Source organism: Perognathus longimembris, chromosome 25, assembly GCF_023159225.1.
Source record: "Perognathus longimembris pacificus isolate PPM17 chromosome 25, ASM2315922v1, whole genome shotgun sequence".
Classification (NCBI taxonomy): domain Eukaryota; kingdom Metazoa; phylum Chordata; class Mammalia; order Rodentia; family Heteromyidae; genus Perognathus; species Perognathus longimembris.
The window spans coordinates 10657234-10679196 of record NC_063185.1 but is presented as its reverse complement, the minus strand read 5'-3'; the positions used below and the strand labels follow the sequence as shown (position 1 = coordinate 10679196).

The window sequence follows — 21963 nt, the reverse complement described above, 5'->3', positions numbered from 1 at the left end:
TTCACCCCCTCCCCCCAAATCCCTTGGTTGGGTGTAAATTCAGAGCCTGCCTGAGTGCTGTCCCTGAGCTCTTTTACTCAAGGCTGGTGCTCTACCACTTTGAGCCACTTTTGGTTTTTGAGTGGTTAATTAGAGATAAGTATCTCATGGGGACTTTCCTGCCCGGGCTGGCTTCAAGCCCTGAGGCTCAGGTCTCAGCCACCTGAGTAGCTAGGATTACAGACAGGCATGAGCCATTGGTGCCCCTAAAAGTTTGTTGCTTTTGTTTTCTTTTTAAATACCTGGTCCATCATTGAATGGATGAATCATAATTTACTTAAGTTGCCAAGGGGATCACAGGTTGGGTTGTTTTCAGAATTTTCCCCCCTTGTTACAGTGTTTCTATATATGAGCTTCTAAGTCCAAATCTTACAGGTACTATTTCCTCTTTGTGCAAGTATTCCCTGGATTTTTGAAGTAGAATTACAGGGTTAATGGGTAGTCCCGTGCCTATGTTTGTACCCTAGTTCAAGTTGGAACATCGCACATGTCTGCCTGTCATGGAGGAAGGTGCAAAGTATTTCTTAAAAATACTGGACCTGGACTTATAATGCCAAGCCCTCAGGGACTGAGTTGTTCATCTTTTAGAAGATGTTAGTCTTTCTTCATCTTCGATCCTCCCTCCTTACCCGCAGGCCCTAAAAGACAGCAAGGTGGTGGAGATTGTTGATGAGAAAGTACGCAGGAGGGAAGAGCCTGAGAAGTGGCCTCTGCCTGGTCCCCCAATCGTAGATTATTCACAGACTGATTTCTCTCAGCTTCTCAACTGCCCTGAATTTGTTCCCCGCCAGCACTACCAAAAGGAGACAGGTAGGTCCCCTCCCTGCATCTAGATACTACCTTCTTGTTCTTGTCCTCTGGCAAACATCTTCAGGACTGGTCTGATGATGAGAACTAGAGAGATGAAGTTCTTATCTTCCCCACCCTTCAGAGTCAGCGCCTGGCTCTCCCCGTGCAGTCACCCCAGTGCCAACCAAAACAGAGGAGGTCAGCAACCTGAAGACGCTACCCAAGGGCTTGTCTGCTAGTTTGCCTGACCTGGATTCTGAGAACTGGATTGAAGTGAAGAAAAGGCCTCGGCCTTCCCCGGCACGACCTAGGGTGAGTGAGGCACTGCCTTGGGTTCTAGGACCCTAGACTAGAATGTGAGATGACCAATCAGCTTGGCCATTGGTGGGGGGAGGACCTCTTCCTCAGGAAACCCGAATCTGCTAAGTTCCTGAGTGGCTGTTGCATAGGAAGAAGTCATGCAGCAATGGCCCAGATTTCTTGATTATTAGCTGATGTTTTTGCTTCATCTCATGCCTTGGGTCTCCATTTCCAGAGCCTTTTTCTTGAACTTGTTCTCAATAACCTGTAACTCCAAGTCCCTTTTCCCTTTAGAAGAGGCAGAGGATAAAGAGCAGATGGGTGGCCCAGATGTGGTAAATCCTCGGATTGAGTCTGGACTAGAGCACAGGTTTACTGTGCTGCTTGGCTTGGGAAGCTTGTTAAGTGTTTCAAGACCTGTTTTTCCCTGACTTACAGTGAGGGAGAGCATCACTAAACTAGCAATGGCAAAGCAGTGTAAATACATAGTACAGATGGAACTTGCTGTTATGAAGTATGTCTTTTTTTTTTTTTCCAGTCCTGGGGCTTGAACTAAGGGCCTGGGCACTGTCCTTGAGCTTCTTTTGCTCAAGGCTAGCATTCCACCTGAGTCACAGTGCCACTTCCAGCTTTTTCTGTGTATGTGGTACTGAGGAATCGAACCCAGGGCTTCATGCATGCTAGACAAGCACTCTACCACTAAGCCACCTTCTCAGCCTGGTAAAATTATTTCAATCTCAAACTATAATTACGGCCTCTAGCACTGAACTAACTCCCCTACCCCCGTTGCTTTGGAGACCTTGGGTCTGGAGCTTGTGAGGTGATTCAGAGATAACCTTCAATTTTGGATCTCCAAAGTCTTAGCTTCCTCGTGCATTTCACCTTTACTGGCTCTGTTGTCTCCTTTTCTCTGTCCACTGATCCCCGAATGCCTTCTCTGTTCTGACTATTGCCCTTTAAAAAGTGTTGTGTCTTCCCAAGCAGGAATGATGGGACAAAGACGGTAAGTGGACAACGACCCTACAAAGTGTACAGACTACAAAGGCTTTGGAAAGATGAGCGAGCCTTCCCTCACCCCTCCTGCTCCGTTCCAGAATTAGAGTCATTGGAGCCACTACTTCTGCCTGCCTGGCCTGTCTTGAGCTTAAAAGGGATAGGTTTGGGGTTTATATGGGAAGCTCTTTGCATAGCAAGGAAGTGCCTTTGAGGCATATAAGATAGACAAATACTTCTCCCTCCATGTCAGATCAACTCATTAACCCCCTCAAGTGTTTCCTCCTGTCTCCTGGGAGCAGCTTCACATCTCTTGCTGAAGACATCCTGTTTTCTTTTGCCTGTGGAGCATGCTGTGTACTCTGGTGTACTACCTGGTGTACTCTCTCCCTGCCCTCATCCCTCTTGCTTGTGTCATAGCCAGAATCTAGGGAGTCCTGCCCATACTAAGTGGTTAAGCGTCCTTTATACTCCCAACAAACTATTTCTAGTCCCTGCCATATTACATTGCAGTTGGCTGACTGTTTGACTGACTTCTCCTCCCCCTACACTGGAGGAACCTTCATCTTAACTTACCTGCTATTTTAAGAGCCTGGTACTATTGGCTCCCTGCTCATCCATCGGCTTATTGAAGGTCTGCAGTCGCTAGGTACCAATGTAGGTCCTAAATACATAATGAAAAGCAAGGTAACTTGCTTCATAGAACAAGGTGGATAAATGGATGATAAATCAACCTGTTGAACTTGTGGTATGTGCTCATTTCCAAGACACGCCAAGTAAGGTGGAAGATAAATGAGAACACGGTTGTTTGTGTGGCTGTGTGTGAGCTGTGAGTAGTGGAACTGGGCTCTGCCCATTAAGGGCATTCTCTCTCCCTAAAGCCAACTCCAAGGAGGAAACACTAACCTTTCAGTGTTACCAAGACTATAGCGGTGACAGGCCTGAGCTTTCTCTCATGGGACAAACCTAGAACCTGATACAAAGCCCCTCTGGTGATTGTGTCATTGGTCTGTCCTGTTTCAGAAGTCAGAGGAGCCCAGACTCTCCCACCCAACCTCTCTGCTCCAGCAGCCTCTCTCCCACCAGCCGATGGCTAAGGACCAGGATGAGCAAGAGGAGCTAGATTTCCTATTCGACGAAGAGATGGAGCAGATGGATGGACGGAAGAACACCTTCACTGCCTGGTCTGATGAGGACTCTGACTATGAGATCGACGACCGGGATGTCAACAAAATCCTCATTGTTACCCAGACACCACCATATATGCGCCGGCACCCTGGGGGGGACCGCACAGGCAACCACACCTCCCGGGCCAAGATGAGTGCTGAGCTGGCCAAGGTCATTAATGATGGGCTCTTCTACTATGAGCAGGACCTGTGGACTGAGAAGTTTGAACCTGAGTATTCCCAGATTAAGGTGAGACTCAACTGTAGCAGTGAATGTGCAGCCTGAGATACCTGTAATAGATGGAAAAGAGGAAGACGCCCCCTCTCCCTCCAGTCCAGAGCCTTAAAGGCTCCCTTGTGAGAGAAAGATAGTGTTTAACATCTTCTTGGGCCATTAAAGACAAGAACAGATAGGTGAACCCTATTGAATTGTCTGGGGGATGATTTATTGTCCTGGATATCTGTATTTTATATAAAAGTTGGCTAGACACTTTGATAATGAAATGTTTCGACTCTCCTAATTAAGACTATGTCAACATTTCAAAGCCTACATTTTATTCTGAGTGTATATCAAAAAAGAAGAGATCCTTTTGAAAAGAAGACATCTTGTCAATCAGGTGCCAGTGACTCCTTCCTATATTCTTAGCTGCTTGGGAGGCTGAGATTGGGAGGATCGTGGTTTGAGGCCAGCCTGGACATACACAGGACAACCCTTTCTTAACCTCTCCTGGATGACAGAAGCACAGCACTCACTCAGCTAACATGGGAAGGTGGATCTCAGTCCAGGTCTCCTCTCAGACAGGAAATGAGACTCTTACCTCAAAAATCAGTCAGTTACTGCACTGAGCATGCTCGGTGGAAGTTGGGTCTTTGCTGTCTGTGCAGTGAGTAACACTGTTGCGTGGAGATGGGGAGAGTTGGCAGGCTGCCGTGACAAGATGGTGGCAGGAGGGCACAGAGGGCGCCCTTGGGAGGACTAGGGAAGAGCAATGTTGCCAGCCCGAGCTCAGCCTCACGCCCTGGCCTCCTTGGTTGAGCATTGGTGTGTCTGGGTAACTGTGATTGAGTGGCCCCGGGCGCCTGGAGGCCGTGTGTGTGTGTGTCCATGCGCCTGGAGGCCATGGGTGTGTGTGTGTGTGTGTCCGTGTCCGGAGGCCGTGTGTGTGTGTGTGTGTGTGTGTGTGTGTGTGTGTCCGTGCGCCTGGAGGCCATGGGTGTGTGTGTGTGTGTGTGTGTGTGTCCGTGTCCGGGCGCCTGGAGGCCATGGTGTGTGTGTGTGTGTGTCCGTGTCCGGAGGCCGTGTGTGTGTGTGTGTGTGTGTGTGTGTGTGTGTGTGTGTGTGTGTGTCCGTGCGCCTGGAGGCCATGGGTGTGTGTGTGTGTGTGTGTCCGTGTCCGGGCGCCTGGAGGCCATGGTGTGTGTGTGTGTGTGCACGCGTGCATTCAAGGAGCTGTCCTCTCCCGCTTCCTGCCAATCTCCATCCCCAGGCAGGCCAGAGCAGCTGGCTGACTTGCCTTCTTTCCCCGCCCATCTCACATCTCTGCAGCAAGAAGTTGAAAACTTCAAGAAAGTCAACATGATCAGCCGGGAGCAGTTTGACACTCTGACTCCTGAACCCCCTGTGGATCCCAACCAGGAGGTTCCTCCTGGGCCGCCCCGGTTCCAGCAAGGTGAGGACCAGATGTGGGCACCCCCGTGTTGATGAGGGTCCCCAGCCGGGAGCTGTCCCCTGCATGCTCACCCCACTGTCTGCCTCTGCAGTTCCCACGGACGCACTGGCCAACAAATTGTTTGGTGCTCCCGAGCCCTCCACCATTGCCCGCTCTCTACCAACCACTGTCCCAGAGTCACCAAACTACCGCAATGCCAGGACTCCCCGCACGCCCCGGACCCCCCAGCTCAAAGATTCAAGCCAGACTTCGCGGTTTTACCCAGTGGTCAAAGAAGGACGGACGCTGGATGCCAAGGTGAGGTGCTTGTCCCAGGCCCGCTTTGCTGTCCGGTTCTTTGTCTGTCTCGTGTGAGCCAGTAAGTGCCAGCTCCCCTGCACATTTGTCCTCAAGTTGGAGCACTCACCCAGGATGGAATGGCCAGGACTGGGTGTTAAGCGTGGTGATCTAAGGACTGATGGGAACCCACCAGCCCGACTGCCATTGCTTCCCCTGTGAAATGGACTTAGCAGTCGCTAGCTCACAGCCATGAACCTGATGTGGGAGAAAAGGAGTTTACACTTGCTTAGCATGCATAAGACCCTGGATTCCATTCCCAGCACTGAAAACGGAAGAAATAACAAAGAATGAACCCACAGAAAGTGCTTTGTGAGATGGGAGGTACCACTCAATTACGAAGGCTCACTCCTCTGAGAATCCCTCATGCTCCTCTGAGTTGGAGGTATACAACTAAGTCCTGGGTGATCTTTACAGATGCCTCGAAAAAGGAAGACAAGGCACAGCTCGAACCCACCTTTGGAGAGCCACGTGGGCTGGGTGATGGACTCCCGGGAGCACCGGCCAAGGACGGCGTCTATTAGGTACCAGGGCAGTAGGGCATTGGGCTACCCTTCGGGATGGGTCGGAGCGCATGAAATCCACCAAACCTTCATGTAAATCCAGGACCTCAGTATGGGAAAGGACCTGATTTTGATAGGTTCATGGTGTTTTCTGATGGCAATTGCCTGCTTAAGAAACAGGATCCAAGTGGATACAGCACGTAGGGCCGAGGCCTAATTAGCTCAGTACTGGAGAACATGCTTATTATTAGCATGCCCAGGAACTCAGTCTTGAGCCTTGCACCCTTAGGAAAAGAAGAGGAAAACCAAATTCTTTCAGCTGGGTGCTGGTGGCTCATGCCTGTAATCCTAGCTACTTAAGAGGCCAAGATCCTCAGATCTTGGTTCAAAGCCAGCCCTAGCAGGAAAGTCTGTGACACTCTTGCCTCTAATACAGTACTCAGAAAAGGCTGGAAGTGGTGCTGTGGTTCAAGTTGTAGAGCACAAGCCTAGAGCAAAAAAAGCTCAAGGGGACAGGGCCTAGGCCCTGAGTTCAAGCCCCACAACTTAACAAAAAACAAAACAAAACAAAAGCCAAATAAAGAAAATTCTGGGCTGGGAATGTGGCTTAGCAGTACAGTGCTTGCCTAACATGCATGAAGCCCTGGTTTCAATTCCTCACAACCACATAAACAGAAAAGGCCAGAAATGGCACTCTGGCTCAAGTGGCAGTGTGTTAGCCTTGAGCAAAAAAAAAGAAGCCAGGGACAATGTTCAGGCCCTGAGTTCAAGCCCCAGGACCAGCCAAAAAGAAAGAAAATTCTTTGGTCCTGCCCTAGCTCTGCTCACTGACCTTTTCTGAGTGGGTCCCAAGTTCTTTTCTAGTTCTTTTCATTAGATAGCCCGTTGTTCCTTATTCTGAAGCAAGACTTGGGAGTCACCAACCTATGCAGCCTATTTCCTGCAGAAATGGTACAGACTGAAAATAAGCAGGCACTGGAGAAAAACATAAATGGATGCCTTGTTAAGGAACGTAAAAACTTACAAGTCTCTGAGCCTCCGTAACTTCTCAAACCCTCTGAGTAGTGATGCACAGTGTTCCTGTCAGATACCGAACAAGGCTAATAGTGCGGTTCTGGCTGACAGGAAAGATTAAAAAGATCTAACCTTGGGGTGTGCTGTTGTGGGGTAACATGGTGACACTTCTCTTTCTGTGCTCTCTAGTTCCAGCCCCTCAGAAGGGACGCCTGCAGTTGGTAGCTATGGCTGCACCCCTCAGTCACTGCCCAAGTTCCAGCATCCTTCCCACGAGCTGCTCAAGGAGAATGGCTTCACACAACATGTCTACCATAAGTATCGGAGGCGCTGCCTTAACGGTAAGAGGTGCTGGGCCTCTGTGTCATTACCTAGGTCCAGGCAGGCAGCAGGTACCAGAAACAAGTGACCTGGCATTATATAGCAAGAAGGATCAAGGTTAGGGTCAAGTGTAAGCTAAGGGAATATAGATCATAATATTCCAATTCCTTGAGCTTTCTCCATTGATACAGAAAATGACAGGTATTCAGGCAAGATGGCTCTTCTCCAACATGTCTTAAGGAAAGAACTTTTTTTTAAATGTGGTAGTCAGCGTGTAAAGCACTTGAGAAATGGTAGTCACTATAATGTAGTAGGAGAAAGCCTTTGAGAGATGTGAGATAGATGTCTTTTTACCATAAAGTGAGATTTTTGTTTTGTTTTGTATGGGTATGGGGGCTTGAATTCGGGACCCCGTGCTCTTATTCTAGCTTTCTTGCTCACAACTGGCCACTTAAGCCATGCCTCTAGTACAGCATTTTGCTGTGGTGTCCCACAGACTTTTCTGGCCAGATTGGCTTTGAGCCATGATCCTTCCAAGACTCAGCATGAGTAGCCAGAAGTACAGATTTAGCCACTGATACTCAGCTTGCCATTGAACTGTCAGTATTCTGATCCATTGCCTATAAAGATGTTAAAACCTGGCTTTTGAATTCTTAGTTCTCCTACCTCACTTTTCCCTATTCTGTGTATAGGGAGTTGGGGGAACAAGGAAGAACAACTTTGCATACCATGTAATTTATTTATTTAGAATTTACAGTGCAGTGATTTTTCTTACATTCATACTTGTGTATCAGAATTAATTTTGGACATTTTATTATCCTAAGAGAGACCTTGTACCAATCATTTTCTATTCATTCCATCTGCTGTGTACTCCTTCCACACACACAACTCCCTCTCTTTCTTCCTCCCTCCTAAGCCTACAGAGCCACACTGCACATGATAGAACCATACAATCTGTAGTCCTTTGTGACTTTTTTTTTTCTTTTTTTTTTCTTTTTGCCAGTCCTGGGGCTTGGACTCAGGGTCTGAGCACTGTCCCTGGCTTCTTTTTGCTCAAGGCTAGCACTCTGCCACTTGAGCCACAGCGCCACTTCTGGCCATTTTCTGTATATGTGGTGCTGGGGAATCGAACCCAGGGCCTCATGTATACGAGGCAAGCACTCTTGCCACTAGGCCATATCCCCAGCTCCATGTGACTGACTTCTTAACCTGACTAAGTTTTCAAGGTTCCTCTGCAGCATATGCCAATACTTCATTTTTTTTGTAGCTGAATCATATTCCATTGGATTAGATATATCCTTTTTTTTTTTTTTTTTTTTTTTTAAGTCCATTCTCTTTTTTGCCAGTCCTGGGCCTTGGACTCAGGGCCTGAGCACTGTCCCTGGCTTCCTTTTTGCTCAAGGCTAGCACTCTGCCACTTGAGCCACAGCGCCACTTCTGGCCGTTTTCTGTATATGTGGTGCTGGGGAATCGAACCCAGAGCCTCATGTGTACGAGGCAAGCTCTCTCGCCACTAGGCCATATCCCCAGCCCTTTTAGTCCATTCTCAATAAGACCTTTTTTCCCCCTGCTTTTTGTCTGTTATGAGTGATAGTACTGTGTATACTCATGGACAAGTTCTCTACCAACATAGTTTTTATTTTGGATGGCAGGATAACATTGCTGATTGTATGGTAATTATAGTGACGTTTTAAGGAGCTTTGTAAATTTTCCATAGTGGCATCACTATGTAATGTTCCCACAGCAGAACATGGCATGGCTTCTGATTTCTCCCCGTTCTCTTATCAATGCACATCTACTTCTTAACTATACAGTGCTTGAACTCCGGGGCCCCCTCCTCTTGCTTGGCTTTCTATTTCTCATAGCTGGTACTCTACCACTTGAGCCATGCCTCCGGTTTGGCATTTTGCTAGGTAATTGTAAGAGAGAGTCTCAAGGACTTTGCTGCCTGGGTGGTTTGAACAGGTATTTTCCAGATCTCAGTCCTATTAGTACTTGGGATTACGAGCATGGACTAACAGCATCCAGCATCAGCCCTGTCTTTTTTGTTGTTGTTGTTGTTGTTATTTTAGAGATAGTTTATTGACTCTGTGCCTTTGCTGGCCTTGATCTGCCATCCTCTGGATCTTAGCCTCCTCAGTAAGATTAAAGGCATGAGCCATGGGTGCCCAGACTTTTATTTAAAATCAAAATACAACCACCACCAGGAGGGGAAAACAACAACAACATGTATAAGAAGTAAGAAAATATAGGGGCTTCTTATATAGCCAAGAGCTCAGCCTTGGTGGCTCACCCCTATAATCCTAGCTACTCAGGAGCCTGAGGTTTGGGCAGGAAAGTCCATGAGACTCTTACTTCCAAAAAACTACTCAGAGAAAGCCAGAAGCAGTACGGTGTGTATCTCACGTGCTAGTGCTAGCGTTGAGCAAAAGCAGTTGAGTCCGCTCCCAGGCCCTAGAACTGGCTAAAAAAATAAAAAAGCCATGAAATGGTAGAGCACCAGCCTAGCACTAAGCTAAGCAAGAGTGGTGGGCTCTGAATTCAAGTCCCTGGAGCAGCACTGTAAAATGAAAAGAAAATACATTTTCCAGCTAATGAGCAGCTGCCTGTGGAACTGTCCAGAGGGTTTAAGATTACTGAATAAGGCAGTCTCTGAGTTTAAAAAGGTCATGCTTGTTGGATAAGGATGTCAATAGTTGTTATATTTGAACACAATTTAGTTGCTTTGGGCTACAGACCCTAATGCCAAAGCAACGACATGAAAGCTATGAAGCTGTCATTCTTTTCTCTTTGCAGCAGTAACATGCTAACTAAACAACCATTATATAGATACCTGTGCTGCTGGGCGTCCCCACAGGGGAAAGGCAGAGGACTTCAAAAATCATCAGGGACAGTACCGAATCCCATTGTTTAAAAAGGACAAGTCCCGCCCTGCTGTCCTGCCTCTCAAGCCCTATGCTGGTGAGGCCGCGGCCCGGGACCCAGCAGCTTTGGCCCTCTGTTCCAGTGAGACACAAAGGTGGCCAGGTCCTGGCTGGCCGCAGTGAGGGGCGCCTGCGCGCTGCAGCGTCCGCTTGGAAGCCGGTGGCAGTGTGTGTGCTCCGCAAGAACAAAGGGTGGAAGGTGACGGCAGCGTGATGTGATTGGTGGGGGGCTTGGGCAGAGAACCTGATAGAGTGATCACTGCAAGTGACCTTGTTGACTCCCACTTGTCCTGAAGAGCTGAAGAAAGATCAATCCAGATAGCAGCTACCCCTCAAAAGTCCATGCACTGGTGGGGCGCTGACCCCACCACCAGTGTGTGGCCTCCATAACCCCTCCACACCACTTTGTATTACCATGTCTGGACTTGATTGTGCAGGGAAGTGCTCCAGAGGGGATCACCGCCAGAAGCTCATCTGATGTGTTCTCACACACAGAGAAAGATGCTCGGGATCTGTGAGGCCGTGTCCCCGGGGCGTCCCCAGCCTGATGCTTTTCACCATCTGTGTAGTTGCCATTGCTGGTCAGAGTACTGGAAAGAGCGCACCCCTTGGGCACTGTGCTACCTCACCACCCTCTTGTGGTTGATAGCACGAGTGTCCCAGCAGCCATGCCTGTCTGGCTGTCCTGCTGGCCCTCTAGTCACCTGCGGAATGCGGCCCACTGCCACGTGGACATGAAGGTTCCAGTGTGTGTGTCGACTTTGGGTTGTGGCTCAGTGATTCATTGCTCCCCTCCGCCTCATGGGAAGGAAGCTGGGACTCAATGGTGCCAATGGCTCCCGCCTGTAATCCTTGTACTCAGGAGGCTGAGGTCTGAGGATTGAAATTGGATGAGCCAGCCCAGACAGAGGAGTCCATGAGTCTCTCTCTACTCTCCAATTAACCACCCCAAAAGCCAAAAATGGAGCTGTGGCTCAGGGTAGAACACTCCTCAAAAAAATGAGGTGGGCATCAGTGGCTCACGTCGAATCCTAGCTCCTCAGAAGGGTGTCAGTTTGAAGCCACCCAGGCAAGCAGGAAAGCCTTAGCTCCACAAAACTATCAGACAAGCCAGAAGTGGCACTGTGGCTCAAGTGGTAGAGCGCCAGCCTTGAGCACAGAGGGGCTGTGGAGTAGCCCCCGGGCAGAGCTGAAGCCCCTGGCCTGGGGGAAAGAGGGGGAAACAACAGTAAAGCAAGCATCCATCAGGTAAAAACGAACCGTGTAGAGACTTTTCCACAGTGACATCTGTGAAGTTGAATCGTTTCCAGTGAGACACTTGAGTGTCATCGGCCTGGACTGAACCAATCTACCAGTGTTCTATTCTATTCTTTGCTGGTTAATGGAAACAGGACGATACAGTATCTTGATCTCCATCAGGTTTTGGCTAAAGGGACCACAGCAATGGTTGCCCCGGCCTGCCTTCCACACACCTCCAAGGCCTCTGCCTGTGGCTTCAGGCTCCCGCTGCTGCCAGCTGCCAGGTCTTGCTGTTTGCCCCGGCAGGCCTGATCCACAATCCTTGTATTTATATCTCCCACCTAGCTTAGTGGCAGGCATGCACCACTGCTCCCATTGACAACTTTTTGCTTCAAACTGTGGTCCTTCCAATCTCAGCCTCCTGAGGCGTGAGGATTACATTTAGCTGTTGTCAGTTTCTTGCATTCATTCTAAAAGATCGGAAATAGTATGGTTTTGATTTTCATTCCTCACTTGTGGTATTGAGCATTTTTTCTTGTGCTTATTGGCCATTTTATTTTATATTCTAAAATGAAGATTCTGTTTTAGGTGGATCTGTCTTATTACTAAGTTGTAAGCATTCTTTGTTGTTGTTGTTGTTGTTGTTGTTTGGGGTTTTTTTTTGCCAGTCCTGGGCTTTGGACTCAGGGCCTGAGCACTGTCCCTGGCTTCCTTTTGCTCAAGGCTAACACTCGGCCACTTGAGCCACAGCACCACTTCTGGCCGTTTTCCATATATGTGGTACTGGGGAATTGAACCCAGGGCTTCATGTATAGGAGGCAAGCTCTCTTGCCACTAGGCCATATTCCCAGCCCTGTAAGCATTCTTGTCAGAGACATGCTTTACAAATATTTTTTTCTCCCTTGTTGTTCATTGTTTTTTTCACTTTCCCAATTTATAAAAGTTTCTAATCTTTACCTTTTTTAAGCTGCTGATTTGTTACTTGTGCTTTTAGGTCTTGCCTATTGAGTTTGTGGGGTGTTTTATTTTTTGTTTTTGAGACAATTCTGGAGCTTGAACTCAGGACCTGGGTGCTATCCCTGAGCTTTGTACTGCTCTATTTCAGCTTTTTGGTGGTTAACTGGAGATGAGTCTCATGGATTTTCTAGCCCAGCCTAGCTTCAAACTCTGATCTTCAGATCTCAGCCTCCTGAGTAGCTAGGATTATAAGTGTAAGCCACTAATGCCCAATTTGGAGGTTTGTTTCTGTTGGTGGTAGTCATAGGGCTTGAACTGGGGCCTGGGTGCTGTCTGAGCTTTTTTACTACCACTTAAGAGTTCCACTTCTGGTGGAGTGGCTATTGGAAGACGAGAGTCTCACGAACTTTCCTGCCCAGGCTAGCTTTGAACCATGACCCTTGGATCTTGGATCTTAACCTCCTGAGTAGCTAGGCACCACTGGCACCCGGCATCAACTTTTGAGTTTTCTGTTAGTACAGTTAATATAAATAAATGGTACCGTGTACTTTGTTAGAATCTAAAAATTATTGGCTTATATTTTGCTTTTTCTGCCTACTTGTGATGCCAGTTTTTTAAAAAATGGATGGAATTGGTAGACATCATTTTTGCCAGACAAGCCAAGCTTAGAAAAAAGCACATACATTTTTGCTCACACATGGAAGCTAGACCTGAAAAACCTATCTATGGACATTGACATATGCATACATCTATGCATATGTATACCTTCATATGAAATTTTGTGTATGTAGATAAACATGAAAGAAGGTAAAATACTTTGTCACGATGTATTAAACAACATCAAAAAACCTCAGTTGAGAGCTTGTGATGAATAGGGGGTGGGAAAGAAGCAGACTCTGTTGAGAGTTGTGCTAGCTGGAGAGTTGGGCTAACAAGCAGGGTGAATGAGGGGACTATGGTCCAAGTAGATTGCGTGTATGAATGTAGAGCTGTGAAACCTGTTGGCCTTGTTTTTAGGGAGTAGGAAGACTGGTAGAGGGGGTGACATTGATTGGAATAAAAAATAAACTAGAAAAGAAAATGGGGCTGGGTTCTGCTGGTGGCTCACACCTGTAATCCTAGCTACACGGGAGACTGACATCTGATGATTGTGTTTCAAAGCCAACCAGGGCAGGAAAGCCCATGAGATTCCCATCTCCCAACCAACCACCTTAAAAGCGGAAGTAGAGCTGTGGCTGAGTGATAGAGCGCTGGCTTTGAGTTGACAGAGTCAGGGACAGCACCCAGGCCCTGAGTTCAAGCCCCACAACGGACAAATAAAATGATACCATTCAAGCCCTATGACCACCACCAACAAAAATGATACCATTGAGATGTCCCGATAGATGAGTTCAGAAACCGAAGCCGCCTGCTTCTAGCAAGGCAGAGGGCCTAACTCAGAGGAGTATGTGCTAAGTAAGGACGAAGGAAGCCTGTTCTTCAGTCCCAGAGTCCTTTGTCCCAAGAGCAAGGGCCACAGCCTGTCCTTGAGTCATGTCTGCCCTCTTCCCCACCAGAACGAAAGCGCTTGGGCATTGGCCAGTCTCAGGAGATGAACACGCTCTTCCGCTTCTGGTCCTTCTTCCTCCGAGATCACTTCAACAAGAAGATGTACGAGGAGTTCAAGCAGCTGGCTCTGGAGGATGCCAAAGAAGGCTACAGGTGAGCAAGGCGGCGGCTGCCCGCCCGCCTTCCGGAGCTAGCATTGGGAATCACATGCACATTGTACCAATTTAGACGCCCACTACTTCCACAGGGTTCACACTTCAGAGTGTCGAAGGCGAGGCGGTGAAGTCTCCCTCCTCGCTGCCATCTTTTCTAAAGATGCTTCGTGCTAGCTCACAAGCAGTTGCTGTGTGTCATCTCTTACATCACTGTCCTTGTGTTTACCCCCAAAGGTGGTAACGCAGGCGCCTGTAGCTCACACCTGTAATGCTGGCTATTAGGAGATCTAAGGATCCAAGTTTGAAGCCAGCCTGGGGCAGGAAAGTCCATGAGACTCTTGCCTCCAATTAGTCACGGAAGAAGCTGTGGCGCAAGGCAGTGCAGTGCTCAGGGACCCGCCCAGAGTTCAAGCCCCTCCTCTTCCCCCCAAATGAGCATGTTGCCAAAACACTTTTGTCACTGTTATTTGAGTCGGGATCTTGATCTGTAGCCCAGGCTGGCCTCAAACTTAAGAACCTGCCGCCTCAGCCTCTCAAGTGCTGGGATTACAGGCCGGCCCCCCCCACCTAACTTTTGATTTCTTTCTTCCTCATAAAAGTTGTTAAATCCTTTTTGTAGAAAGCTTAAAAGCTATATAGGGGGGGAAAAAACTATATAGATGCAAAGGATCACTGGAAAATCCCACTCCCCCAAATAATCAGTATTAATATTTTAGGCATTTTTCCTTTAGATTTTGCATATTTGTATAGATGTAAAACTTGCATATTGACTTAGAAAAATGAAGACGTGCAGAGCACGTTGAAACATGCCTTTTTCCTTGGATGTCATTAACATTTTTTCCAGAGTTGAAAGTGTGTGTACATTTGCACTCTAATTTTTAACCACTTAGACCCACTGTATGGTCTTGCCATAATTTTTATAATTCGTTCTCTATTCGTAAACATATCTGTATTTCATGATCATTTTCTTGGCATATGTTCCTAGAAGTGAAAAGTCAAAGAAAGGACAAACTGGCAAGGTTATTGAGCTCTTGTGAAAACTTTTTCTGTAAAGAAAGACTTTGTGGGCCCTAGGGTCTCTCTCAGTTACTTGGTTCTGCTCTCTTAGAGCAGAAAGCAGTTAGAGACACCATAAAGAAACGAAATGCTGGGCAGTTTCCTGACCCCTGTCAAGCCATGACCTTTTTTGGGGGTGGGGGGGCAGTCCTGGGGCTTGAACTCAGGGCCTGAGCACTGTTCCTGGCTTCTTTTTGCCACTTCTGACCTTCTTCCAAGTAGTTTATTGGAGAGGAGAGTCACATAGACCTTGCTGCCTGAACTGGCTTTGAACCACAATCGTTCAGATCTCAACCTCCTGAGTAGCTACGATGACAGGCATGAGCCGTCAGTGCCCAGCCTGCTTGTTTCCACAAAGGAATAGTAACTGTTTGGGGTTGTTTCCTAGTTCCTTCCCATGCAGGCGCGTTGCCCATTTTGTAGATGCAGAAACTGAGTCCACTGGCCTTGTGTCCCCCACAGATATGGTTTGGAGTGCCTTTTTCGATACTACAGTTATGGCCTAGAAAAAAAGTTTCGGTTGGACATATTCAAGGACTTTCAGGAGGAAACCATGAAGGACTACGAAGCTGGTAAGAGTCAGAGTTGGATCTGTGTAAGCCCTGATTATCTGGGCCTCCTAGCTCCTCAGTCCCACCTGGGTGTCTTTCTTTAGGTTACCCTGTGCTCATCTCAGGAGCCTAACTTCTTTCTGCCTGTCTTCTGTTTTTATCACAGGCCAGCTCTATGGACTAGAGAAGTTCTGGGCCTTCCTAAAATATTCCAAAGCCAAAAATTTGGACATTGACCCCAAACTGCAAGAATACCTCGGCAAATTCAGACGGCTAGAAGACTTCCGAGTGGATGTAAGTGAAAATCTCTCTTTTCAACCTTAGTGGTCCTGTAAAGAAAAATTGTTCTACACTGGGCCCGTCACTCACATCTGCAATTCTAGCTACTTAAGAATCCAAGAGAGACAACAAGGCCGGTGGTTCTTGCCTACAATCCCAGTCACTTAGGAAGTTGAGATCTGCGGTGCAGAACCAGGCCAGGCAGAAGATTCCATGAGGCTCCCTAATGAGCCACCAAAAAGCTAGAGGTGCAGCTGTGACTTGAGCAAAAAAAAGCACTTAGGTTCTAAATTCAAATCCCAGGACAGGCACCTAAGAAGTCCAAAAGAGCGTCTCCAATTTCAAAGTCCTAAAATCAAGTCCCCTGTACCCCTCCAAAACAGCACCTATCCCAGGAATCAGCATCTCTGAGGTGTAGTCCTAGCCATGCCACTGGCTCAGGAACTGTCTCCCAACCCTTCTCCTCATCCACTTTGGGTTTTCTTAGCGTCCTGATCTGCAGAATGGGGGCATGGAATGGGTAGTGAACGTGTAGAGTTGTGTGGCACCCCAGCCTCTTCTCATTACGGATGCTGTTCAGTCATCATAAGGCTCAGTTACCTTACATTTCCAGTCCTTCCTTCTTACTGCCACGCACCGGTTCACAACTATTAAGTTTATATCAGGATTGTTACGATGATAAATATATTTGTGCTGGAAAAGGCTATTTCCAACCAAGTAGAAGCTGGTAAACTTTTGTCCGGTTCTTGAGAGCAGCGCTCCCACAGTGACATCCGGTGGTGAATCTGGAGCATTGCTACTGGCTATCAGGGAAGCAGAAAGCTGGTCGGCACCAGCTGCTTCGGAGACTCCAGAGACCAATGAAAGACTGTTTCCTTAAGTTTCTAACGGCTGGGTGTGCTGCAGTGGCAGTGTACATGCTTAGTGTGTGTGAGGTCTTGGGTATGATCCCCTCAAAAAGCACCTCAGAAAGAAAGCGACTGCTAAGAATGTTATTCCCTTCCCACCTTGTAAATAAATACCACTGAGCATTTACTATGTTGCAGACACTGTGATAGGCACTTTACATTATTCTTGTTGACCCTCCCCCCCACCCCCCCTTTTTTTTTTTTTTTTTTTTTTTTGCCTGTTCTGGGACTGGAACTCAGAGCCTGGGAGCTGTCCCTCCCTGACTTCTTGTGCTCAAGGCCAGCACTCTACCTCGAGCCACAGCGCCACTTCCAGCTTTTTCTGCTTATGTGGTGCTGAGGACTTGAACCTAGGGCTTCATGCATGCTAGGCAAGCACTCTACCACTAGGCCACATTTGCAGCCCTCATTGACCCTCTAGGTAGTCCGAATAGACCTGGCTTCCTCTTACCATCATTACACAGATGCATAAACCAGAGAAATAGGGGAAGCACTTCTCAGATTTCCCCCTGCAAAAATGAGTCTGTTTTGTGCAAAGGCGAGAACCCAATGGAGTATGTAGGGGAGAACAGGGCTCAGCTTATGGTACCCAGAAAGGAATCGAGGCACTCAGAGTTGTAGCACCAGTGGTGATGGTGGGGCCAGATGGGATCGTGGTCTGATTCCTGGCTCAGTGGCCTGTTTGAGGGAGGGGGGCAGGTGAGCACATAATTCCCCAAGAACATCTGCTGTCAGGTGTTGGTGGCTTACAGTGCCTATAATCACTGCTACTCAGACCTGAGGATCCCGGGTCAAAGCCAGCCCAGGCAGGAAAGTCCGTGAGACTTAACTGCAGTTTTAAAACCATCTGAAAAGCAGAAGTGGAGCTGTGGCTCAAAGTGTTAGAGCACTAGCCTTGAGCAAAAGCTCAGCGACAGCGCCCAGCCCCCGAGTTCAAGCCCCACAAGAACAGAAAAATCCATCTGGCCCTTCTGAGCTGAGACCTCGGCACACTGCAAGCCAAGTGTGGCACATTCCTAACCAAAAGACCCCTTCTCACAAGGAGAGTTGAAATGTGCTTGGATAAGAGCCTGGTCTTCAGAGGTAGGTGCATCTAAATTTTATCTCTGCCAATGACTGAATATTGGACGTTACTTTGTTTCCTAGTCTGTTAAATCGTGTAATTATATCCACGTCAAAGGGTGGCCCGAAGCACAGTGCTTGGCGTAGAAAAGGATGCTTCGTAGCTGGAAATGGGTTTGGAAGGCCAAAGCCATTCATTATCTACATTTAAAGGTAGAAACGAGGTCTGTAAACAGCCCCGGAGGGGCGTTGCTCACCTGTGACCCCCTCCTCTGTTGCAGCCCCCCATGGGCGAAGAGGGCAGCCACAAACGACACCCCGTGGTAGCAGGCGGCGGCGGCGAGGCCCGGAAGCGATGTCCCTCCCAGTCTTCCAGCAGGCCAGCCTCCATGATGAGCCAACCCCTTCCACCGCCCACTGGCCAGCCCATCCGGGAAGATGCCAAATGGACAAGCCAGCACTCAGACGCTCAGACTTTGGGAAAGTGAAAAGCCCCTAGCCCTGGGGTTTGGGGGGAGATGGGGTGGGGTGGGCGAAGGTCCAGGGGGGTGCCCAGTCCCAGGAGAGGGGACAGAGAAGGGACAGGCCTGGAGTTATTTGGATGGCCTTCATGCTGAGTAGCGGTGTATCCACCATTGTGGCTCTTTGAGGTACCCCTGGGCAGGAGCCTCTGCGCCTCTTTCTCCCCTCCTCTCTCCATGACCTTTCCATCCGAGCTTCTTCTAAGGGGGGAGGGGAAGGGGGGAGATTTTTTATATATATATATACATATATATATATCAAGTTTTAAATTATTGATAGTTTGTCTGGATTACCAAAATCACTCTTGAGCCCTGCCCGCGCTGGGGGGCCGCAGCCCCGGTCCCCGCTCCTGGCCTCCTCCTGCTCCCCCTCAAGCCAACTATGCAGCCCACCAGAAGGCCCTGGGGGCCTCGCCACCACGTAGTCCCGCGGACGGCTCTGACGGGGCCCTGGCCCCGTGATCATCGGGGGTTGCCATCGCCCTCCTCTCCTGCGGCCCCCACTCTGCCCTTCTGCCACTTCCGGGGGAGAAGGAAACCAAAGGATCTAAAAGTGGGGGCTGGGAAGGCCTCGGCCTCTCCCACTCTCCCCTCCCCCTCCCTCCTTTACCCCCCAGCCCAGAGAGACGCTGCTCATACCAGAAGAGACTATTGAGAGATGATTTATTTTATTTTTCTCTGACCTTTCCATTTTTGAGAAAAATGGGGAAAAAAAATCGACCATTAAAAAAAAACCAACAAGTCAGCAAACAGCCCCCACCTAATCCATAGGAAGTGATGTCTTTCCCCTCTCCTCGGAATCGTTTTGTTTTGTTTTGTTTTGTTCTTGGAAATACTATTTTTTTAAGCGTTGCCTTATTGTGGAGCGGGAATCTGGAAGACCCCCCAATGCCTGCTTTCCTTGGTGGAGTCGCCCGCGGAGCCCCACCTTGTTGGACGTGCCTGGGCTTGGACTGGCTAGAACCTTTCTCTGGACTGCGTTGCATGTACAGCGCCTCCCGCCTGGAGGCGAGAGAGTCGGGGTGCTCGAGCCCGAGCCCTCCTCCCCCCATACCCTGCTGTTGCATCGTTTGAAGCTGACGCCCCCTGTCTGTACACTGCTGCCACTGTCGTGTCCTCCGCTGCTTGCTGTGGCCCCGTGCCAGGCCCATCCCGCCGTGACCCCCTCATCGGAGCCCTTGGAGCCCCGAGGCCAAGTTCACGTCAAACTGTCCTGACGGAGAGAAGAGTTGGCCCGGATCTGGAACACACTTGAGCGTACCCCGCCCCGCCTGGAGGGGAAGGGGCCCGGTGCACCCCGCAGCCGAGGCCGGGATCTGTTTCTCCACGTTGCCCCCCAAAAGATGGGAGACCCCCCCCCAAGGAGGCCCTGCCTAGCGCAGGGGGGTGGGGGAAGAGGCGCCCCTCTCCTCCGAGGGCCTCCCTCCCTCGTGGGGTCTTCCCATCGTGCATCTCCCCGGCCTCCCTCTGCGAGCCATCTCACCACCTTCTGAGCAAGCCCGCCCGCCGCCGCCGCCAGCGCCAGCCCGGGAGTGAGCGCGGAGGGGCGGGGAAGGCAGTGCGGACAGAGTGCGCGCCTGCCCGGCCCTCGGCGCCCCGCCTCCCCGCCGCCGCTGGGCACCGGGCTCCTCCGTGGCCCAAAGGTTGGGAGGATAAGGAAGATGGGCGCCCCGGGCCGCCAGGGCCCGGCCTCCCTCCGCCCAGCGTCCTTCACCGCGCAGCCCGCGCCCTCCCCACGCGCACTGTGGGGACCCGAGGCCGCCCCAGACACTGGACTCCCGCACCCCGAGCTCCCCCCGTGGGTTTCCCCCGTCTTTCCTTTGGCCGATCCCCCCCAGTCTGTGCCCAGCACCACAGAAGCCTCTCAGGGCTCGGCCCGCGTGGCCCCGGGGGCGCCCGGAGGGTGGAGGGCGGGGCGGCTGCGCCCCACGCCCGGCGCCCCGCAGCGGGGATCTCATCTCAACCGAGGCCGAGAGCGGTGCGAGCTTCTTTCCCTTTTTTTTTTTTCCTCTTTTTTTTTTTTTTTTTTTTTTGTAACATGTTAGGAGTTAATGTTGCAAAGAGTAGTTTACATCCTCACCCTCTGAAGACACTTGAATTTAGGACCGATGTATCTGTGACGAGCATGCAGGAGCGGCAGGGCCTCGAGGCCGGCCGCTTCCCACCCACCATCTTCCCACGGGGATCTAGGAACCGGAGACGCCAGGCAGCGCCCTGCCCAGCCCCCCAGCCCCCTCCGCTCACCCCACACCTTCCCAGGCTTGCTCCCCGCAGAGCGTCCTTTGGGAGGACGGCAGGCCTTCTGTCTGCGTGCCTGGGCCTGGCGAGGGGCAGGTTCTCCGGACTGCCCCCCCCCCCCCCCCCCACCGGGGAGCGAGCGCACTGGGAGGAGAGGAGGCCGCCCACCTGTGCCGGCCTGGCCCGAGGCCCCGGGGAGCTGCCCAGCCCCATGTGGAAGTTGTTCAACTTTTTTTTTTTGTTTTGTTTTGTTTTGTTCCATTGTAGCTCTTTTTCCCCCCCTTTCTGATGATTGATTTACGGAAGAAAGCAAGCTGCTCAGAAGGCCCAGGAAGTGGGGGGGAGGGGTGCCAAAAGTCTGGGTAGTCTGGATCATCTGGGACTCTTGAATAGGAACCCCCAAAGTACTCGTGTGGAAGGGTCCCCGAGTTCTCCCTCAGACCCCGCTCCTCTCCTCTGGCCATGGTGATGGCAGAGAAGATAAGAACTTCCAGCCCGTTTCTCCCTGGAGAGGAAAACTCATCTGGCTTTGCAGAGAAAGGCTCCCCTTACGCTCATAGTGCATTATCTACCATGTGCTCTAGGATATCACATTTAAAAGGACAAAAAAAAATGTAAAATACTTGAATGAGCTTGTATTATAACATTAATATTATTGAGAGTATCTGCTTTCCAGGCTGAAGTGATTCATTCATTATTCTAGTCCTGCTTTAGTCCTTTGTAATTTGTGGTAATTATGCTTTTCTTTTTAATACAAAAAAAATGTATAAAAATAAAAACTTGAAAAGGCAAACCTACTGTTTGGTCTCCCGTCTGGGGCGCTGCTGTTGGCTGCAAGCGAGAAGCCCAATGGGGACCTGTGATGTTCCTGGGGTGGGGGGGGCGGTGCTGCCGAGGGTGGGTGCTCTTTAGGGTAGCTAGAACATCCACTTAGTTTTCTCAGGGTTCATTGTGCTGTTACTGGGGCTTGAACTCAGAACCTCTTTGGTCAATGGTGGGGTTTGAACTCTGGGCCTGGGTGCTATCCTGGAGCTCTTCAGCTGAAGGCTAGTGCTCTACCACTTCACTTCCAGTTTTCTGGTGGTTAATTGGAGGTAAGAGTCTCATGGACTTTCCTGCCCAGGCTGGCTTTGAACCATGATCCTTAGATCTCAGCCTCCAGCGTTAGCTAGGATTACAGGTGTGAGCCACACCTCCCATTTCCTTGTTAGAGCTCTACTTCCAGCTTTTTGGTGGTTAACTGGAGATGAGAGTCTCACAGACCTTCCTGCCCAAGCTGCCTTTGAACCATGATCCTCAGATCTCAGCTAGGATTACAGGCTTGAGAACCCAGCTTGAGCAGGCACTCAACACTTGATCAACCCCTCACCCCCACCTTTTTACTTTGAGTTACC

General features: G+C 49.7%; 1 protein-coding gene across 1 annotated transcript in view; it reads left to right on the top strand.

Annotated features, from left to right (window-relative positions):
• Larp1 (La ribonucleoprotein 1, translational regulator) overlaps positions 1–20999 on the top strand; it is a 64063-nt gene extending 43064 nt beyond the window's left edge. The window contains 11 exon segments of the mRNA XM_048334282.1: positions 675–849; positions 971–1140; positions 3145–3537; positions 4834–4957; positions 5049–5254; positions 5711–5817; positions 7000–7151; positions 13808–13952; positions 15473–15582; positions 15728–15855; positions 18092–20999. Of these exon segments, the coding sequence (XP_048190239.1) occupies positions 675–849; positions 971–1140; positions 3145–3537; positions 4834–4957; positions 5049–5254; positions 5711–5817; positions 7000–7151; positions 13808–13952; positions 15473–15582; positions 15728–15855; positions 18092–18298 (1917 nt within the window). The 3' untranslated portion in view covers positions 18299–20999.
• Positions 21000–21963: the final 964 nt, after the last annotated feature.